At 34.9% G+C, this 19,765-nt stretch overlaps 1 protein-coding gene across 3 annotated transcripts in view; it reads right to left on the reverse strand.

Moving 5' to 3' along the window:
- The window catches only part of RPGRIP1L (RPGRIP1 like), a 75,270-nt gene that overhangs the window by 30,163 nt on the left and 25,342 nt on the right, over positions 1-19,765 (reverse strand). For all 3 annotated transcript variants that reach the window (XM_056360486.1, XM_056360484.1, XM_056360487.1), the window contains 10 exons: positions 16,300-16,439; positions 11,123-11,229; positions 10,845-10,895; positions 9,579-9,758; positions 8,828-8,945; positions 7,311-7,763; positions 6,348-6,499; positions 3,725-4,091; positions 1,189-1,403; positions 838-921 (listed from right to left, as the gene is read on the reverse strand). In XM_056360486.1, coding sequence (XP_056216461.1) covers positions 838-921; positions 1,189-1,403; positions 3,725-4,091; positions 6,348-6,499; positions 7,311-7,763; positions 8,828-8,945; positions 9,579-9,758; positions 10,845-10,895; positions 11,123-11,229; positions 16,300-16,439 — 1,867 coding nt within the window. The remainder of the gene's footprint in view (positions 1-837; positions 922-1,188; positions 1,404-3,724; positions 4,092-6,347; positions 6,500-7,310; positions 7,764-8,827; positions 8,946-9,578; positions 9,759-10,844; positions 10,896-11,122; positions 11,230-16,299; positions 16,440-19,765) is intronic.

The raw sequence follows: 19,765 nt of genomic DNA on the forward strand, positions 1-19,765 counted from the left end.
GACCACCTGTGAACGGAAAACTGATGTTAACATTTCAGGAAATAAATCCAATCAAGGCATTTACAAATGGAAAAAAAATGATCACAACTAGTTTTTAATTAATTAATGCAACTTATATTATTAACTAACAATAATACTCATAATCTTTTATAGTTAGCTGTTAATGAATCTACCTTAACTTACTGGATTTAATTAAGAGTAAATACAGACTATTCTTAGTTCTCTGAAGGCAGATACTTAAGGTCAAATGAAAATTTACACCATACAGCAGATATGTTTGAGTTTGTTCTATGAAGACTCTCCTAGAGTCTGGAAGGATGTACACATGATAATGCATCCCAGGCTCAGAAGTACAACTTTGCTCACAGTGTATGTAGTCTCAGCTGATAAACCTTGTTTCAGAGGTGACTCGGTGACTCTGAAATGTGTTGAATTACGTATCTCATTGGCACAACACTCAGGATCTGTTTGGATCAAGCTGATTTCTGTAGAGCCATTTATATGTATGCACAAGAGGTACACTGTACAAAGATGCTTTAATTAATAACCAAGAACGCTGAGAAACACAGTGCAGAGACAGTTAACTGGTCCTGTTAGAATGTGCCCTAAGTCTATGAAAGTTGAAGGTTGTAAACTAGTGAGGATAGCAAGCAATCCTGAAGGAGTCACACAAATATCCTTGTATTGGTTCCCCCACATATATGCAGTACTATGCTATCATTCACTGCCTGGGAAATCTTTGAATGTTCTCAATTATTAGTTCAACAAATTGTCCATACTGAGACATAAGTAGCCTTTCTTGCTTCAACAAGCACGAGCAAAATTCTTAAAACTTACGGCTGTCTGTATTGTACAAGGATCCAGAAAAGTCACCTTCTTGTCTGCCTTGGCTGCATGTTGCCTTGGTTTGGGTATTGGTTTCTGTAATAAAATAAATTAGTTGAAGGACATGTATTGCCATATTCTAACCATCTTGTTTTATAGAAATTTTGAGGGAGCCTAAGTTTTCTCAAAGCCAAATCTAACTGCACTAAACTCAATTCTAAACAGGCAAGATGATGTAGATGTTGTTTGAATGAGAAACACCCTCTGCCCCCAAATGGAGATACCTTTTGGAATTCAGACACAAGCAGGTATAAAACTCTACAGAACATCTTTTCATTTCTTTGTGTTTGTTAAATTACTTACTATCACTGATGAAGTAAGAGAAGGAGAAAGAGATGGAGTTTTCATTTTTTCCTCTACTACCAATTTAGTTGCTATTGATTCCTCATCTTGAATGTAATTTGTTAAGTCTGCAGCCTGTGTCAATCCACTTGGTGGTAGGTAGACAAATTTCCATTTTAATTCAACTGTGATGGTGCCAGCAGCACGTCTTTCAGAATCTGTTAGTTCAAAAGTACCTGAAAGCAAAATGCAAATCTTGTCGGATTATCTTATTTATACATATACAAGAAAATGCAATGCAAAACTGAATGGGATTCAGAAATTAAGTAAATAGCCTTCACTTCAGAAGCTAGTAAGTTCAAAATATTGTGTTCTGTAGATCCAGCTGTATCCACTATAACACCGTGGACATTCAAAAACACAGGATGTAAAAGAGATTGGATTACTGTGTTCATTTGAGATGTCCTGCAGGTTTCTCAGCTAATTCAATACCAGGTAACTAATTCCTATGACATCTTTCAAAAGAACTAACTAAAACATTTACATGTTTTACTAATACTAAACTTCTGTTAAATATAAGAGTTTTACAAATCTGTGAGTTGCTAAATCTTTACTGAAGAAGAAACATGCTAAATTAACTTGCAAATTTTCTATTACCCATTCTAGTTCTATTATCCTTTTACATGGAATAATTATTGAATCATATTTTTAAATTTTCATAAATGTTGAAATGTTCAAATAGTTGACAATAAATAATCAGTAAGGCACTTTTATATTAAAACCACCATATTAAATTCATAACTGGTATCAACGTGCAGGGAGCAGTTGATGCACTGAAGGCAGGGCTGATATTCACACAGTAGAAAAATAGGCTGAGGGAAACCTTGTGAAGCTCAACAAAAGCACTTGCAGTCCTGCACTGGCCCAGGAATAGCCTCGAGTAGCAGTCCAGGCTGGGGGTTGACTGGCCACAAGCAGCCTCGCAGAAAAAGAGCTGTTCCTGTTAAATAACATAAGCCAGCCATACTACATCTTTGCAGCAAAGAATGCCAACTGCACCCAGCCTGCAGTCAAGCAGGTCCAGGGAAGTTTCATACTTTCTCTGTTCGACAGCTATCGGATGGCATCTGAAATACTGTGCCCAGTTTTGGCCTCTCCAGGACAAGACAGACATTGACATTCTGGAGCAGGTCCAGTGGAGGGCCACAAAGAGCTTCAGAGCATTGGAGGTACATAACAAGGAAGAGGCTGAAAGAAGTGAAAGAAAGAAACTTCAGGAGACGAGGCTGAGGGGATCTTATTGCCACCTCATGGGAGGCTGTGGAAAAGACAGAACCAGAGGCGCACCGCAAAAGGAGGGCAGCCAACAGACACAAAACCAAGGACCACCTTAAAAATTGAGTTAAAATGCAATAATGCTGGAACATTCTATTAGTACTATCTTATTAAAGAAAAGATATATTCAAAACTTTTTCTCTCCCTCAGGTCTTTTCTTTCTGTAATATTTAAAGTTTAATACTTATATTTAAAAAAATAAATCATTCACCAGTTTCAAAACTCTGACACAGAGTTTTCACTGGCTATGGCTTAAATAACACTGAGACACAAAATTTCTTTCCAGGATTTCACTTTAAAATTATGTCAGACAAGAACGGCAGATGAATGACATAGGGACACGGGGTAGTGGTCAACTTGGCATTGTTGGGGTAGCGGTTGGACTCAACGATCTTAAAGGTCTTTCCCAATGCAAATTATTCTGATTCTAAAACCCTAAGTGCCACATCTACACATCCTTTAAACACTTCCAGGGATGGTGACACAACCACCTCCCTGGGCAGCCTGTTCCAATGCCTGACCATCCTTTCAGTGAAGAAATTTTTCCTAATACCCAATCTAAATCTCCCCTGGCACAACTTGAGGCCATTTCCTCTCATCCTATCACTTGTTACTTGGGGGAAGAAACCGACATCCATCTCGCTACAACCCCCTTTCAGGAAGTTGTAGAGAGCAATAAGGTCTCCTCAGAACCTCCTTTTCTCCAGACTGAACTACTCCAGCTCCCTCAGCTGCTCCTCATAAGACTTGTGCTCTAGATCCTTCACCAGCTTCATTGCTGTTCTTTGGATGCACTCCAGTGTGCTTCTGGTAGTGAGGGGCCCAAAACTGAACCCAGGGTTTGAGCTGCGGCCTCCCTAGTGCCGAGTGCAGGGGGACAATCACTTCCCTTGTCCCGCTGGCCACAGTTTCGGACACAAGAGAGGATGCTGTCAGCCTTCTTGGCCACTCGGCCACACTGCTGGCTCATGTTGAGCCCCCAGGTCCTTTTCCACTCGACAGCTTTCCAGCCACTCTCTCCCAAGCCTGTAGTGTTGTATGGGGCTGTTGTGACCTGGCAACTTTGCCCTGTTCCATCTCATACAATTGGCCTCAGCCCATCAATCCAGCCCGTCCAGATCCCTCTGAAGAGCCCTTCTTTAGTTTGGTTCTTAAAGATATTAAAAAAGATACAAAACAGGAAGTTAAGATTTTGTTAAGTTTAAAGAGGTCTAATTCTTACCTGAGATAGATTTGTCATGTGCTAAAGAAATAAGAGGCACACTGGCTTTCCCTACATAAGCACCTTCTTCCGTTTCACCATCATCAAATACATAAAAGGTTAAGTATTCTGATTTTAGGTATCGGTCTAAATCTGCATTCATTGGCACTTTGAAACACATATGGTCATCTATTTGTGGGTTGTTCTTGCTAGGAATGATGGGAGTATCATGGTCTGCAAAATCAAAGAACTTGTAGATAACATAAGGACTTGGCTGAAGATGTTTTTTTCGGGATGGTAGATTGTTACAACATTTTATTGTAATGTGGAGTTCATTTAAATTGCCATCTGTTGAAGTGCTGACTTGGGCAGTTCTGAGTATCTGTTCCTTTAAATGAAAAAGAAGTTAAATTAAAAACATTAGAATTCTTATGCTGGTGAACTCTAAGACCTATATAAATAGAACAAATAACTGATTATTTCAATGACACTCAAACTACTGTTTAAATTTGTATGTCAAAATATTACTTGCTCTATAAATTCAATGACATCTCTCTTGGGTTGTTGGTATAAGGAAATAAGAGGTTAATCCTTTCAGATCTGTGATCGTTTGCTTTATTCTTCTAAAGTTTTATGATCTACTTGTCATTTGATTATCTACAAAGCAGTGAAGATCACAGTTTTAAGAGTGATTCATATCTAGTGCCACTAAGGATTCTCATCTTGACAGCTATTATGTGTCAAGAAATTTTTATAACTGTATTCCCTTTATATATGTACTTTTTAGTAATTAAAATTGCACTGCAGATGCCTCTGATTTTTTTTTTCCTTCCTCCAAAACTTTTACTTAGATCATTTGCAAAAATTAGAAATTTGCATGTGAAGAGAAATAATAAATGCATGAAGTAAACCGAAGAGATCAATGATATCACACATATTTTTGAATTACCTATCAGCACGGCTTGTAGATACTGTGAAACCCATAGCTGGCAAACCGGGAAACTCAATTTAATAAAATTAAAGAAGAAAACAAATAACATGACTCTTAAATGAATAATCCCCATCTATATTGATCTCAAAAGGCTCTCCTTTACTGTAATATGTCACAGCTATTTTCATGAATTGTATATAATTATCTTGCTTGTCAAAGTCAGAGTTCTGTCTTCTGGTATATGGGGAAACATGTATCAATTTGATTTTGTGTGATAAAATGTTAACATATTTTGATTAAATAACCCACACTAAAATAGTTAATGAGAAAACCAAACATGACAGTTTTCAACTTCAAGGCTACTATTTCTGGCTACACACAGAACTAGAAAAAAAATAATTTACAGCAGTTTATGTGCAGTTCATGTTTCCGTTATTTCTGCCACTATACAGGACTGAAAATTTTATATGTATGTTTAACTAGTGAAAACTTAAAATTTGGAATGCACAACTGAAGCTACTTTTGCAGATGCAGATTGACAGAAGCCTTAACATAATGTAACCATCTGCTATTAGCTATATGACTTTCAGTTTTTGCTATCAAACATTTCTGAAAACTGCAGTGTTTCAAACACTCTGTAGAAGCTGTTCTTCATTTCTGCCATTTTTTTCTATTTTATTTTGTCCTGCATAATCAGTATGTTTTGGTTGCCATGTTTGAATTTGCAATTTTACAATAATTACAACAAAATGCTCTCTTCCACATGCCTTACCTTTCAACTGTATTTAGATTGCTAACACAGCTAGAAATAATATAATCAAAAATAGAGAAAACTAAATAACATATTATGGCATTTAACAACGGCCAGATTTCATGACTTAGTTAAAAATATCTTTGCTTATTTTAAAAATCAGATTTAAAGCAAATGTGACAATGTTATCAAACATGAAGTTACTCTGAAAATGCCTATGCTGGCCTTTAATAGAATTCATACAGTAAACATACTTCTCAGATTACATCTTGGAATCCATTGAGATTCAATTATAATATGAAATTTACATTATGGAACAAAATAAAACATTAAAGTTACTCCAGACTTACAGTAATTTAAACAGCTACAGATTAAAGAAATTGCTCATTAGCAACTCCAAAGTATTTATTTTTATATTTATATTATTTATACATTTCAACCTGATTGTTTTTATTTCTTAAACAATTGTTAAAGACATTTGAAAGTCCCTCCTTTTTCTGTGACCCTTATTTAAATGTGATTATTCACTGCATTACATTAGCAAAATTATCTTATTTATCCAGCTAAAAAGAAGAAAGAAAATGTGAAATATCTCAATCTTGTATTACTCAAATATTAACAAATTTTGAGACTTTTCTGAGCAACCACTTCACCTGTTCTACTGATCTGACACCCAGTTGGTTTAACATTTGTGAATACTGTAATAGAACAAAATGTTAACAAAATCTGGCACTCACAGGTTAAGGAACGTAAATATATTCATTTCAAATATTCTAACAAATATTAGTTTCAGTAAAAATAAGTGACTGAAGATTAAGACTTTGTTTCTTCAGGAAAGCAGTAATTCAACTGGTTCTTTGTTAACCTTAAACATATCAAGACTTGAAGTAAACCATTTGAACCAGAAAGTAACTTTGAACATTTTACTCTATCAAAACTATGAAGTACAAACCCAAACATACCTGGAATGGTTGTTCATGTTCTCTAAAACTGGGTGTCATATACCCCAGAGCCTTTGACTTTTCCTTGTAGAGACTAATAGCTTGATCCATAGGAACTCGTAACCTGATCCAGTATTCTAAGGTACCATAATTTTGTGTGTTTCTTTTGATTCCTAAGGAATAAATACATATGGGATTGCATTAATTTTCTTACTCAAAGTACTTACGTCAAAAGCAGGGAAATGCCACAAATTAAAGTTAAGTTATCTTGTGACTATGCCGTATGACAATGTTTATTACATGAGATATGTAGCTCATGTTAGAAACAGAAACAACTCCTCTGGCTCTACATGTATGACCCGAAACAGAAACATGACCATTTTTTCATGTTGTACTCTGCAAAATTGAGCGTCCAAGCTATGGAGTCAAGTCAAATTCTTTATTTTAATCTCTCTAAGGCAAATAAAGCTTAGGACATTTTTGTATGTCAACAGTTGGAAGTGTCCCACAAAGTGGTATGCAGTTTAAATTACTGGCAAAAATACCACTTTATAATACTTATTAAACCAGATTTTTGACAAAAGCGGGCAGTTAGAGGTCTCTGAATATACTGATCTGACAAAATGCTTCTTAAAGAAGCAGTAAGAAGCACAGAATATCGAGTGCTTCTTAGAAAAGGCTTTTCCAAGTTATCTTAAAATTATTTTAAACCAAAATTTAAAGGAAAGAAATGCACAAAACCTAAACAAACTCCTCCCACACATTATGCTACTATATAAAGTATCATTAACTGTAATCATTATTTACACTTTTGATGCCCTATGACTATTATATGAAGACCCATGCAATAGGAAACAGCATGTTGTGTAAACCTTTTTTCCCCCCTCTTTTTAAATATTAATGCATACATTCATTGTTGGCCAAATACCCATTACTTAATTGTCACAACACCACAAATAGAATACTTTTTTGTATGTTAATTACCAATTAAATTTGCTGTGCTGTAGATCTTCCCATTCTTTTCCAAGATTTCATGCAACTTCAGTTGACATGTAGCAACTGTTTCATAATCTATGCCATATGCACGATGAACCTCAAGTGTGATATTGTTTTGCTGTATATAGTGGAAGAAGCAGTCATCAGCCTGCACAAGATACTGAGAAGTGAAGTCATATGATGGGGTACACCCGTAAACTACTGGGGTTATCTGAAGTTCGAAGTCATAGAATGCATAAGTACAAAAAGTTGCAAGGTTATGGTCACCAAAAGCTTGTATAGCTCCAGAAGAGAAGGTCACTTTGCTGATATGAATTTCAAAAAGGTTCTCTCCTCTTTCTAAGTGTACAGTTTCATCAAATTCATCCATTGGACCATCTGGCAGTTTTTCTGGTCTGGATTTATGTGGTTTTGTACTGTAGACAATCTCTCTTAGTTGGGCTGCAACAAAATAAAATAAGTTACAATATGATCATCATCTTTAAAAATCAAGTATAATTTAATGAATGGAGAGGAAAAAACAGTATTTCAGTTATATTAAGAATGTTACTTTCTTAAACACATTACCAAAAAAGCAATCACACATTTAGAATCATGCATCTATGGCTCATTTAGCACACTGACAATGTTCAAGAATACCTCCAAAACAAAGCTGCTTCAAGATACATAAAAATAGACACAGGCCCCTAACAATAATAGATTACAAGAGAGTTAACAAGAAAAAATTCAGAAACCTTATGCAATGATCAAAATAACTATCACTGTGCAAATGTAGCAGAGACTTAGGATACACCTTTTTGTAGGGTTGAACTAAATTTGCCAGGGAAAGAAAGAATACAACTGACTTTTAACCTCTGTAATATTTTGAACGGACAGAACTAACAGCAAAGACCTTTACCCATTGCCCGGCTTCACAGGTGGTATATGGTGATCAAATCAAAATGCATGCTTACAGAATCAGGACACAAATAATCACACAGTAATCATTTAGTACATGGGATGCAACTTGGAGACAAAACGTGAAAACTGTTATGGGGTTTGTAAGGTATTCTATTTCAGGCTTTCTATGCACCTTTTACACACTGCAGCGATTAAAACAGCATTTTCAATACATCATATTGAAATATCCCATCAGTAAATGACACCATGACTTTGGGATTTTTAGCAATACATAAATTCATTATGTAATGATAGGACAGGAGAATAAAAGGCTGACCATAAATTTATGATTTCTTTAAAAAAAACAACAAACAAACCTATCTATGTATAGTAGTTTTATTCTTACTCAGCAACAGCTGCAGCATAAGCTGTTTTTTTAATTTTGTTTGATTAATAACTTCATAATTTAAGTCAACGAAACACCACACAGATAATTTTCCATGAAAGGAATGACCTTTCTACTACTTTCAGGAATGGAAAAGTGTTTCAAATGAAGAACAAATTTACAACAATAATTTTCAAGAGATAAAATATGAAAATCAGAGAATAATATGTTTTAAAGATACCTTCTAGTTTTCTGATGCGTGCAGCTCTAATATCAAGAAGATGGACATACTGTTGCAGTTTTAACTCATAGTCTTTCTGTAGACTTTCCATCTTTTCTGTTACTACTTCTAATTCAGTCTGAAAAAAATTTGCACTTAAAAATTACTTTTGAGGCTTGTATGCACTGATGCTGCACATGCGTTTGACTACAAATTAAAATACAGTTAGATGTGAGGAAAGAACATTTAAAGTACACAAAAATAGCAGCAATTTTTTATTCAACAATACAGCAGTCAGTTCGAATTTCACCAAAAAACATTATTAAGCAGACTAGCTACTCTTTCAGTACAATGTTCCTAATAGTGTCTGTAATGATTTTGTTATTTTAAATTTAGACTAATTGAATGAAAAGTCAAAATATGATCTGTAATAATCCAGCTGAGGAGAGTAAAAGCAGAGTGTTGTGGAAAAGGAGGCTTATTTGATAAGTACACTCAATATTTTTCCTGTGAGGACCTGATAAGAGCTCAGAGATAATCCCAAGAAGGCACAGCTTGAGGGATCTGATCAGGGTGAGTTAAAAGTTAGAGGCATTTGAATCTCACGCTTTATAAACAATACTTTTAACAACAGCAAATCTTATGTTAGGTTACCTGTAAACAGACTGGCTTTGCTGCTGAATTTGTGTTGCTTAATTACAACAATTTCCAGTGCTACAAATGTTAAAATGTTATTGTCAGATTACTTTCCACTGTAAGTAGAGTTTTGTACCTGGTAATCTTTGTTAATTTTGTGCTGCAGGATTAACATACTCCTTGTCTTTTCAAGTTCTTGCACTGTTTCTGCATGTGTTATTTGCAGCTCCTGCATAGAGCGTTCTAAATCTTTATTGATATCATCTTCTACTTTCTCCAAAAACATAAGGTCCCCATTCGTCTGCTGTTTTTGAACCTGGAACAAATTTGAAAAATTACTAGAAAAACTTTTGCAAAATATCTGGATGTATTTGTGCCTGGTTAAATGTAACACTGGGATATAATTCTGGAATAACAACAAGACAGTAAGCATAACTTTACATTTTGAGCATGTGGTAATGCAAAAAATAGGAATGAGGTAGACCAGTAAGTGTCAGGATTGTATTCAGTAATGTAATCTCATGATTATCAGGAACCAATTAAAATTTATGAGATATTCAGAAGCAATCATTCCTCTCCAATGAAAATAGAAACCCCTTAATATGTTTGCTTTTTATATAATTAATAATCCTGCTTCAGTAAATGTACAAAACCTGAATTATTATTTTCAAATCTACATTGTTTGTGTTACTAATACTGGGCTTTTAAATTTCATCTGGGGTAGGTTTTATTATTCTATTTACAGTAAACACTTCCTCAAGAAAATAAAACCTTAGTCACTGGAACAGTGCAAACAATGCAAACCTGTTTTTTCACTGATGCCTTCTCCCCACCCCCACTTCATTTGCAATTTGTGCAAGATTAAAAACCCCAAAATTTTCTGGGTATTTTGGACTTTGTGCTTTAATAAACACAGAGAATTGCTAAGCATCACCGTATTGCATTTTTGAATTTCCATGCTTATAGCATGTTCCCATAAATTACAGAATTTATAAAAAAACATTATCATGCCATCTTGTTCTTAATTGAGAAAAAGTAAGTTTTTTTAAAAAAATGCTTGTAAACCTGGTTTAATTCACTTTTGATGTTATAACAAATTATCTACATAAATCTAGATTTCATCCTGGCAATTTTTTGTCTTCCCTTCTGCTTCACAGTAACTGAAAAATGACAAAAGCATAGAAGCTTAAAACGTTAATTACTAAAAGATGCACAAATAATTCAGCCCTTGAAAATTCCATGCATTGTGAAGAAAACATAAAATGGTCAAGTAAAGGTTGAAAAGAAGAAAAGAAAAAAGAAAAAATGCAAAATATATAAACATACAGAATGGTTTGGGTTGGAAGGAACCTTAAAAATTATCTAGTTCCAACACCCCACGTGGTCATTCTTTCTAAGTTACCTTTATAAGCAGAAGGGCTTCACTGAGTTCTGCCGCATCAATATCACCTTCCTGAAACAGAAATATTTAATGAAAAGGTGTTATTAGATGTGAATGAATATCGAAGAAATACATTCAGAATAACAAGATGCATTCCCACTAGACATGACATCTTGCTTGATTTCATGAATAAACAAACAGTTATATTTTTCTATTTTTTGCTTTCAAGAAGTATTTGCACTATGCATAAAACATAGAATGAGGTTTTTTTGCTCATATTCTAACCAAAAAGAGTTCACCTTGGTCAAACAATTAACGTGATTTTTCAGTTCATCTAGTTGTTTCTTATGTTCCAGGTAGCATAACTGCAGGTCCTTGTTCTCTTGCATCAGCTTTTCCTTTTGGTCTTAACATAGAAAAAGAACAAAACATTCTACTTAATTGAACATGATTATAAAACCTATAAACTTTCTTTTTCGCATTAACTTATGCATGAAAATTTCATTTTCAAATCTAGAAACTGATTTATTTTGTATTGGGAAATCTGGTATTAACAAACAGAAACGGACGTGTTTGGTTTAAATCCATACACATGTATAGGTGTATGGATTACAAAAAAGCAAAACATTCTTCTTTCATTAGAAGTCAGCATCAAAAATTTATATTTTGTGTGTTTCTAAATAGAAAGATATGCCCAAGTAAGTACAGCTTTCTGTTTTGGGGGGTCAATCTGAATGACTAAACACCATTAAACTTATCAATTGAACGTTTCACAGATTTTACACAAATACCCACTTAGGCGTAGCTAAATCCTCAATGATTTCTCAAATAAGATGTAAGAAAAAGCTTAAGCAAACTAGTTTAGTTATAACAACATACTTTCCTTCACACAGAAAAGTTTTAAAAGCAAGCTTTTCTTGAAATCATTGAGGTTTCAAAGGAAGAAAACTACTCTCTCACTCTTCTTCCCTGGCCAAACTCTTTATTATCTTGATAGCAATATTTTTTCTCCTTCCCTTTTTTCCCCCTTGTGTTTTTTGAAAGTCCTGAAGTAATATTTTCATATTAAGTACTGAAATATTATAAATTCATATTTTCGGTTAGAATTATATAAATGTTAACTGTCAACCTGACGTGCAAGTATTAGCCTTTTAATTCCCATCTGCACTTCTGGGAGTTGATTGGTAAAACATTAAATACTTAGTTGAGAATATATTCTACCACTTTCAGCAAGTCCACAGTATCTGGTGGAATCTTTTTATGCTGGTATCTTTCCTGTTGACCCTCAGGGCATGATGCACAACTTCACTGTTTTTAAAGAATAGCTTTTTAGTTTAGAGGCTTGAACTTCACAGGAAACAGGTGGCTGACATGCTAGTCTCAAGGGTTTTGAAATGTTTCAAAAACTAACATCAGGTTAGTTTTAATTTTGCAGTTTATATGTTAAATGACATCTTCACTAAAAATGAATCATCTGTAATGCCATTGCTCCTATACACAGTAGCCTGCCTCATACATGTGTTGGGACTCCACAAAAGTCACCTTCAATTCAAAAACATAATCACCAGTAAGGTTTTAATTCTCTGTAGTGATGAGGAAAATGCAATGCATTTGTGCAATTGAGAAGAAAATATAATTAGAAACACTAAGGGCTAAAAATTAGAACGCTAATATGAAAACAATTAAAATAATCCTTGTGAATGAGCAGAGAAGGCAGGCCTTCATAAAAGATGGTTAAACACTTATCAGCAATTGCATCTTCTGGACCCTTCCAAATAATATACCCAAAAGACCTGTGTCTGTTGGGAGGCCTCCCACAGCGGAAAAGAGGCCATCATGCCGATGTCTCTTTTTCCTACGACATAAACTGACATCTGAACTGGCACTTTTTCCAGGATTAAGGAGACAAGATATCCCTCCTCAGGTACTTCTATCTTGCAGTCCTGAATTTTCTGACAAGAGCAGCAAGCTCCGTCCACTCTTTTTCTAACATGAACCCCAGTGAATTTTTTGTACACATTATTAATACTCATTCACATTTGATGCTTTAAAAGTTAACTTTAAAACTGTAAATGCTACATAGAAAGGGAACTAGCTTTTGTTCAAATTGAGGCAACTTCAACAGCTTGCTGAAACAAAATGGGCCAATATTCCAATAGTGCAGCTCAGTCTGTCTTAGCACTGTCCATGCTGCCTCTCCAGATTCTCAACAGGCTGTGTCTCCATGACTGCAACCAAAGAAAAAGTGCAAGACATGCAAGGAAAGAGGCAGGAGGAAACTGAACACTTCTGCAATAGCCTTGGTCCTGCCACTCAGCTTTCCCATATAACTGCACTGTTTTTCATCAGCAGCCACTCAAACTCTCTATGTTTTTTTTCCACTTCTAGCACTATCAGCATTGATTGGAGCATACTTGGATCAGGGTTGGTCCTGCATGCTGCCTGCTGCTTAGTTTGCTTCCACTAGTTTAACCCAAAAGCTGCAACTGAAGGGGAAGAAGAAGGGGGAGAGCAGAGGTGATTTCACACACCACTGGTGAGCACATCCCACAAGAACACATCATTCCAACGCTATCAGGGTTTTCATCAGCAAAGCTATGACAGTAACAGCACAAGGAAAAGAGGAAAAAATACTGCCCCAGATGCTTTGGAAAACATTGGTGCAGCAGCTTGCAAGAAAAGCTGCAAAGCCACAACTGGAAGCAGACTACAGAATTGCAGATAGCCCTCTGTGTTGATAAAGGCCTAACAAGACACTTCAGGGACTGTGCAATAGTACTGTTCTCAGCTGTAATAAAAAATTGTGCCAATATATGTAATCCCATCCAAAATCAGAATTTGAATACCCTCGCGTGGGTGTCTTCCACATTAAATATTTGTACATATCGCCAAAACAAGAAAATTTGAATCTTAATCAGCAAAAGGCTCCACATTTGTTGACCTCCTACATAAATTGATAGAAAGTATTCTCACAGACCAACCAGTACCAACCAGGTAGCAGGGCAGAAGAAAATAAAATAGTCACTGTCTTTTCCTGTAAATAAAAAGCACACACCTGCATGACTAAGACCTATTTTGCTCACTATCCCATAATCCACCTACTACATGTATAAGAGCATCTAACCTCCCCTTCTTCCTTGCCAAACCCTCTCTTTGTCTTCTAGGTCCAGTTTAGGGCAACAGGATTGCCTTCTTTGCTAGCCCATGGAATAAAACCAGAACTGCATTTGTGCAGAGGTTTTGGTAGTTTTATGGACAGAGGAACCATATTTAGGGAGTGAAATAATATTTTTTAGTTATATATTTCACATGTCAGCTTTTATTGACACAGAAAAAATATTTTCCCTTTAAGAAAACTGTAAAAAACTTCAGTGAGTAAATAGTGTACTCTGTGTCAAACAGTACTGTAACTATGAACAACAAATGCAGCAAGGCATGAGATTCTAATAACGAAAAATAAAAATTATTTAGACATAAAAATTACCAAGTAGAGACATACACTGTATGAATTCATGACAAGTGACACCAATCCTTGGCATAGTAACTGTTAGTTTATCTCAGCCTTTTGAGGCTTGCGTGAGACAACATTGTCAGGAAAGTATAATGAACATGAACCAAACAGCTACTTATGGCTGAGAATCTGGGAGATATAAAAAATAGACAAGAAACACAAGAATAAATGACGAAGGGAAACATGGTGGCCAAAGCGTGATAAAGCATCAGCAAACACCACATTAAAAAAAAAGCAATCACAATTTGAAGTTATATAAAATAAGTTATTAGTTACTCTGTTTTCTGTCTAAATGTATTTCTTAAGTATTATGAAACACATTATGAAGTTATGGACAGAAAAATACTACTAAAAAATTTAGATCCAAATTACATAATCACTCTGAAAGAGAAATACTGAAGGAGGAGGACATGGAATTAAGCCAGCAATGTTAGTCTTTTTCAAGACTTCCATTTATTTTAACATCTATCTTACTCCTGTAAAAGAACTTCTGAGGAAAGATTCGTATGCTAAACTACAAAGGGTAGACGAGACACTATTTCTACACTAGTTCCTGGCAGCAGGTTAAGACAAACAGTACTTCAGTTCTCCTGCTGAACTTAAAAAAAGGATGTTACTCTGAAGTATGATTGAAGAAACTTATACTGCCTAAGTCTGGTCAAAGACAAGAAGCTGTACTCAAATCCTAGATATATAGATCTTGAAGGGTATTGCAACATCTACTGAAACTGCAGCAAGTTCAGTTCAACAGAAATGGAGAGTGTAGTAACTTGGTGATCCAGTTTAAGGGTAGATGTCATTCAGTGCCAGTCTAGGGAAGGGGTGGTAAAGACTTGCCACTTAAACATAATGCTCATAGGAAGGATAAAAATGGAATGTGTTCCCTGATTTTCCATGTTCAACTTAACCAAATAATAATATGGCCTATAACGTTTTCATGCTCTTAATATCACTTTAAAGCTTGCATTCCATAATCAAACCATCTTAACAACTGTCTCTGTCAGTGTCATAACTTTGTATTATTTCAGCTTAAGGCATCTTATTTATTTTAGTATCACTTAAGCCTAATTCTGCAAACAGTTGCTGTGGAAACTATGTGTTTAAATATTTTATCCGGTATTTGAAGTCAGTAGAGCTACTCAGAATCTTAATGGTAAGCACATGCTGAACTTGAGCCACAACCACAAGAAGAATTATTCACAAGTTGGCCCACTTCATTCCATTAGATTGTTCACAGAAATACACCTTCTAAAACTACACATTTGAAGACTCAATTCTAAAAATATTTATTTTACTTCCTGGCTATGCTCTTGTTTTGTAAACTTTTAAGTTGCCACAGCATATCACAGTATTGAGATAAAAACCAGAAAAGATTGCAAGGTCTTAAAGATTCACTGAGAAGTTGTCCTACAGCACGGGAAGAAAACCACACTTGAACTAATCTGGTTTTAGATTAGTTTAGTAGAAAACTGCATTGCTGTAAATGTACAAAACTGTAAAACAAAAAGAAGTGTATACCGAAAACATTTAAAAATTCTGAATTCACAAACATGAAAGGCAACCATCTTCAAGGGTCTATATAGGCTGCATGCAACTTTGTACAGTAAACAGAATTAGAATACTGATTTATAATTTAAGAGGGGCTGTCAGATGGTCCTCTTTTCCATAATAATTTTCAATGCAGAGGAGAGGGCAAATGCAGAATAAAGGTCAAGTATTAACCAAACAGATGAAAAATGAATATACCTGGAGTTATACGATCCTTATACAGCATGTAACCCGCACTGGGTCAATTTTTGTACTTAATAGCTGGTCATAACATAAGTGCATTGGTCAAATGTATGCTTAAAAGGCAGCTCTGAAATCACTAAGAATATAATCTACACTTTTCTGGGCAATATACCTGAACTCCAACACAGAAGAATCTCAAATCACAAGAAAATGATAGTTATTTTAGAAATATACCTCTTTCTACTTTGATCTTGTCAAGGATTTCATTTTTGTCTGCTAAATCAGATTTAATAACAGCCTCCAGTTTAGCAATCTGCAGTTTCAGTTGCTGTTCCTTTAATTTCCATTCCTGTTCATGGGTCATACTGAAGACACTGCAATACAACATGTGGCATGTGAAAAACTTTTAGAAATCAACTTCAACAGAAAATAATAAAGAAAGAAGGTTTTAGTGGCACTGACACTACTGTCATCATGTCTTAGGAATTAAGTAAACATATGCTGGTCTGCTGCTGTTGAAACCAAGGCGCCTTTCTCAGGCTGCGGTTAAAAAACATGAAAGAGCTTGTGGGATGAGCAAAGGAACTGGCCTTAATTTAGAGCTCCAAAGTCAGAAAAGTTGGCAGCATGCAACATTTGTGGGACGAGAAAAGGAATTCTGATGCATATCCCAGAGTAATCCACAACTCCAAACTTCAGCAACTGACAACTGACAAAACCATTCTTTCCGCATACAAAACCTCTTAATGTAGAGGACTGGGATCACCCACCTGATTTCTTTTAAATCTGTGAAACATACAGAGCCTGAAGTCAGTTGCCTGTTCAAAGAAATGTTGACCACAAAGTGACAACAGTTTTCTCATACTGTAAAACAACAATTCTGATACTGATTAAGAAGCGCATATAAAGTAATCTTTCTCCTACTTTAAGAAATAAAAACCAGAGGTGGGCAAAGAAATTAGAATAACTATTTTGCCTGTAACACATTATTTACTTGTAAACTACCAATCCATGTGCAATAAGGATTGCACGGACACAGAATCAGAACTGCTGAAACCACAACAAAATGTGTTAGTCAAACTGAAACAAAATTGAGCACATCACATAATTTACAGTATAACTCCCAGTAGGTAAAAAACCAAAGCAATGCAACGTGCTTGCATATAATTTGGACACTAAGTATTATGGTCTTCATACTATTATTCAATCCTTGCATTTTTATGGACTGGAAAAGTGTCCTTCATCTTAACCAAGCACAAATCAGCTTATTCACTTTTGTATCCTGTTAAAAATGAGAAATTGTAGTTTTTTGGGGGTTTTTGTTTGTTTGTTTGTTTTTAAATGGAAGAGTCAGTTCCTCAACTCTTCACTTTGGTGAAGCTCAATAGTTTTAAAAGGTTATTTTTTACATATATAAATGTGCAAAAAACCCCCTTCTGATATCTGTTTATCGATCTCTCCCAGAGATCTATGTAACAAAAGCCTCAAGGAAAAAAGCAAAAGGAGAAGAAATAAAAATTGTAGAAGGGACAGCCCACATAGCTTTGCAGACTATACATGCTGACTGAAAGAGAACTGCCTGTTTTGATGGCTATGACTACATAAAGTGGTTCTGAGTACATAAGCACATTTGTATCTAGTATATTTGAAGAATGACCTTAAGATTAAAGAAAAAACAATTATAGCATGAATGTAGACTTTAAAGTGTATAGTAAGATTTTATATTTTTGATTTGTGATCTTCACAAAAACAGTCCTACCTCTCTGTCTGTTGTCTTTTTCTCATACTGTATCTATCTCACCTATTTATACAGTCCTCTAGGCATACACCATCTTACAGTGTGTCTTTTACAGCATGCATGAACTTAAACAATGCTTCTAAGTCCTACTGTAATACATACTTCATTCATAATTTTGAAGATAATTTGCAGATATAACGCACTGAACCCACAATTATTTCCATAATACTGCACAGGTACAGACACAGTGTGTTCTGTAATTGCCTAGACTTACCACTCTTCAAAGTTTGAGTGGCGCCCATAAGGAAAGAATAAATCATTGCAAGAAGGGATATCAAATACCCTTAGTTTTCACACTTTTCAAAATGTTTCCAAGTTTTAATGACCACAATACCTAGTTATACATGCATTTGTTAGCTTTAGGTACAATTACTTCACATGAAGATGTAGCTACACATTATTGCAATTTGTCAAAAGACTATGCTAGCAGAAAAATCATTAACATTTACTATGATATTAATTCAGAATTTAGATGTTTAAATGAAGAAAATTTTAGAAGACAGGTTTTAACCAAGCCAATGTTTATGTCACTTTGAATTGAGTCCACTTCTGTCGCTTTCTTCCTTTGAATGTTAAGATTACTTTTACTTGAATTCATGTTGAATTTCTTTCACAATTACTGTATTTCACTGGAGTTGGAGCCATCTGGGTAACTATAATTGGTCAACCACATCTGGCAACGTTTCCTTTGGAGAGAGTTTAAGCATTGCTAGATTTGCATTACAAGGTCATATGAAAACAATTCATCCAAACCTTTTATCCAAATGAATTGTTTTCTTGGATACTGACTAAATAATAAGAGTCAACTGACAAACTTATATTTGTTCTTTGTAAAATTTTCAGATCCAGTTCTGCAGTCTTGGCTTTTACAAAATCCCCTTCAACTTCAAATGAATTTCCAAAAAAATAACATTAGCAAAGAATGAGTTCATGCTTCTTTTCCTCCATTAAAAAAAGAGAAATATTTATTAATTATCTGGCACCTGCAGACACTGGCCTATCCACTGGTAAGAACAGGCAAGGGGTAGCAAAGCTGCACTGTTCAAATGGGCAACAGAAAAATCTGGCCATGAAAGAGCAGTTATAATGAAATGATGCATTTCTCTCCCTGATTTCTTCTTATCTTTGTATAACATGGAATGATGAAACATGAATCTCAGTTTAAATGTGAGTGTATGAAATGAGACCATTTTAGGTAAAAAAACCCACATATTTTAGATTACTGCATTATGATAGAATCATATTTAAATTTAGCTAGCTAAACATCTTTTCAAGTTACCTGACTATGAATTAAATAGAACAGAAAATTTCAAGGCAAGACTGTAAGTTGATTTTTTAGTAAGAGTCATTTCTCTGCATAATGATAGAGAAGAAAAAAAACACCATAATCAGAAATATTTGTAACACGATCAGGCTTTGGAGGAATCTACAACAATGAACTTAAGTAAGAGACCACTGACCAACTGCCCCTGTACAAATCTCTAAATATTGTGATTATACAACTATTACATCTCATATGTAAAAGAAAAAAAAAAGTTTTAATCTATTTGTAACGAGTTTTTTACTACTGTAATTTTTAATTTCACCACAAAAAGTACAAAAAGTATAATAAAAATTGTAAGAATACTATAAATGACATTTGATACCACTAACATCGTGTTTAGTCATTGGTATTTTTGACAGACATCACCCTGACAAACCAGCTTTAAGAGGGGAAATAATTTTGATATGAGGAAAGACTTCAAGCATTTTAACTACTTCGAGGCAATCACTAGCTCTAGGATGTTGGGTTTTTTTTCTAGCCCTCATCAGTGTAGAAGACCACATGGAATCCACACTAAAGGCAAAGTTCATTTGAAGGTCATTTTGCTTCTGGCAATTGACTATAATTACTTTTCTGTA

This window comes from Falco biarmicus, chromosome 15 (assembly GCF_023638135.1).
Source record: "Falco biarmicus isolate bFalBia1 chromosome 15, bFalBia1.pri, whole genome shotgun sequence".
NCBI lineage: Eukaryota > Metazoa > Chordata > Aves > Falconiformes > Falconidae > Falco > Falco biarmicus.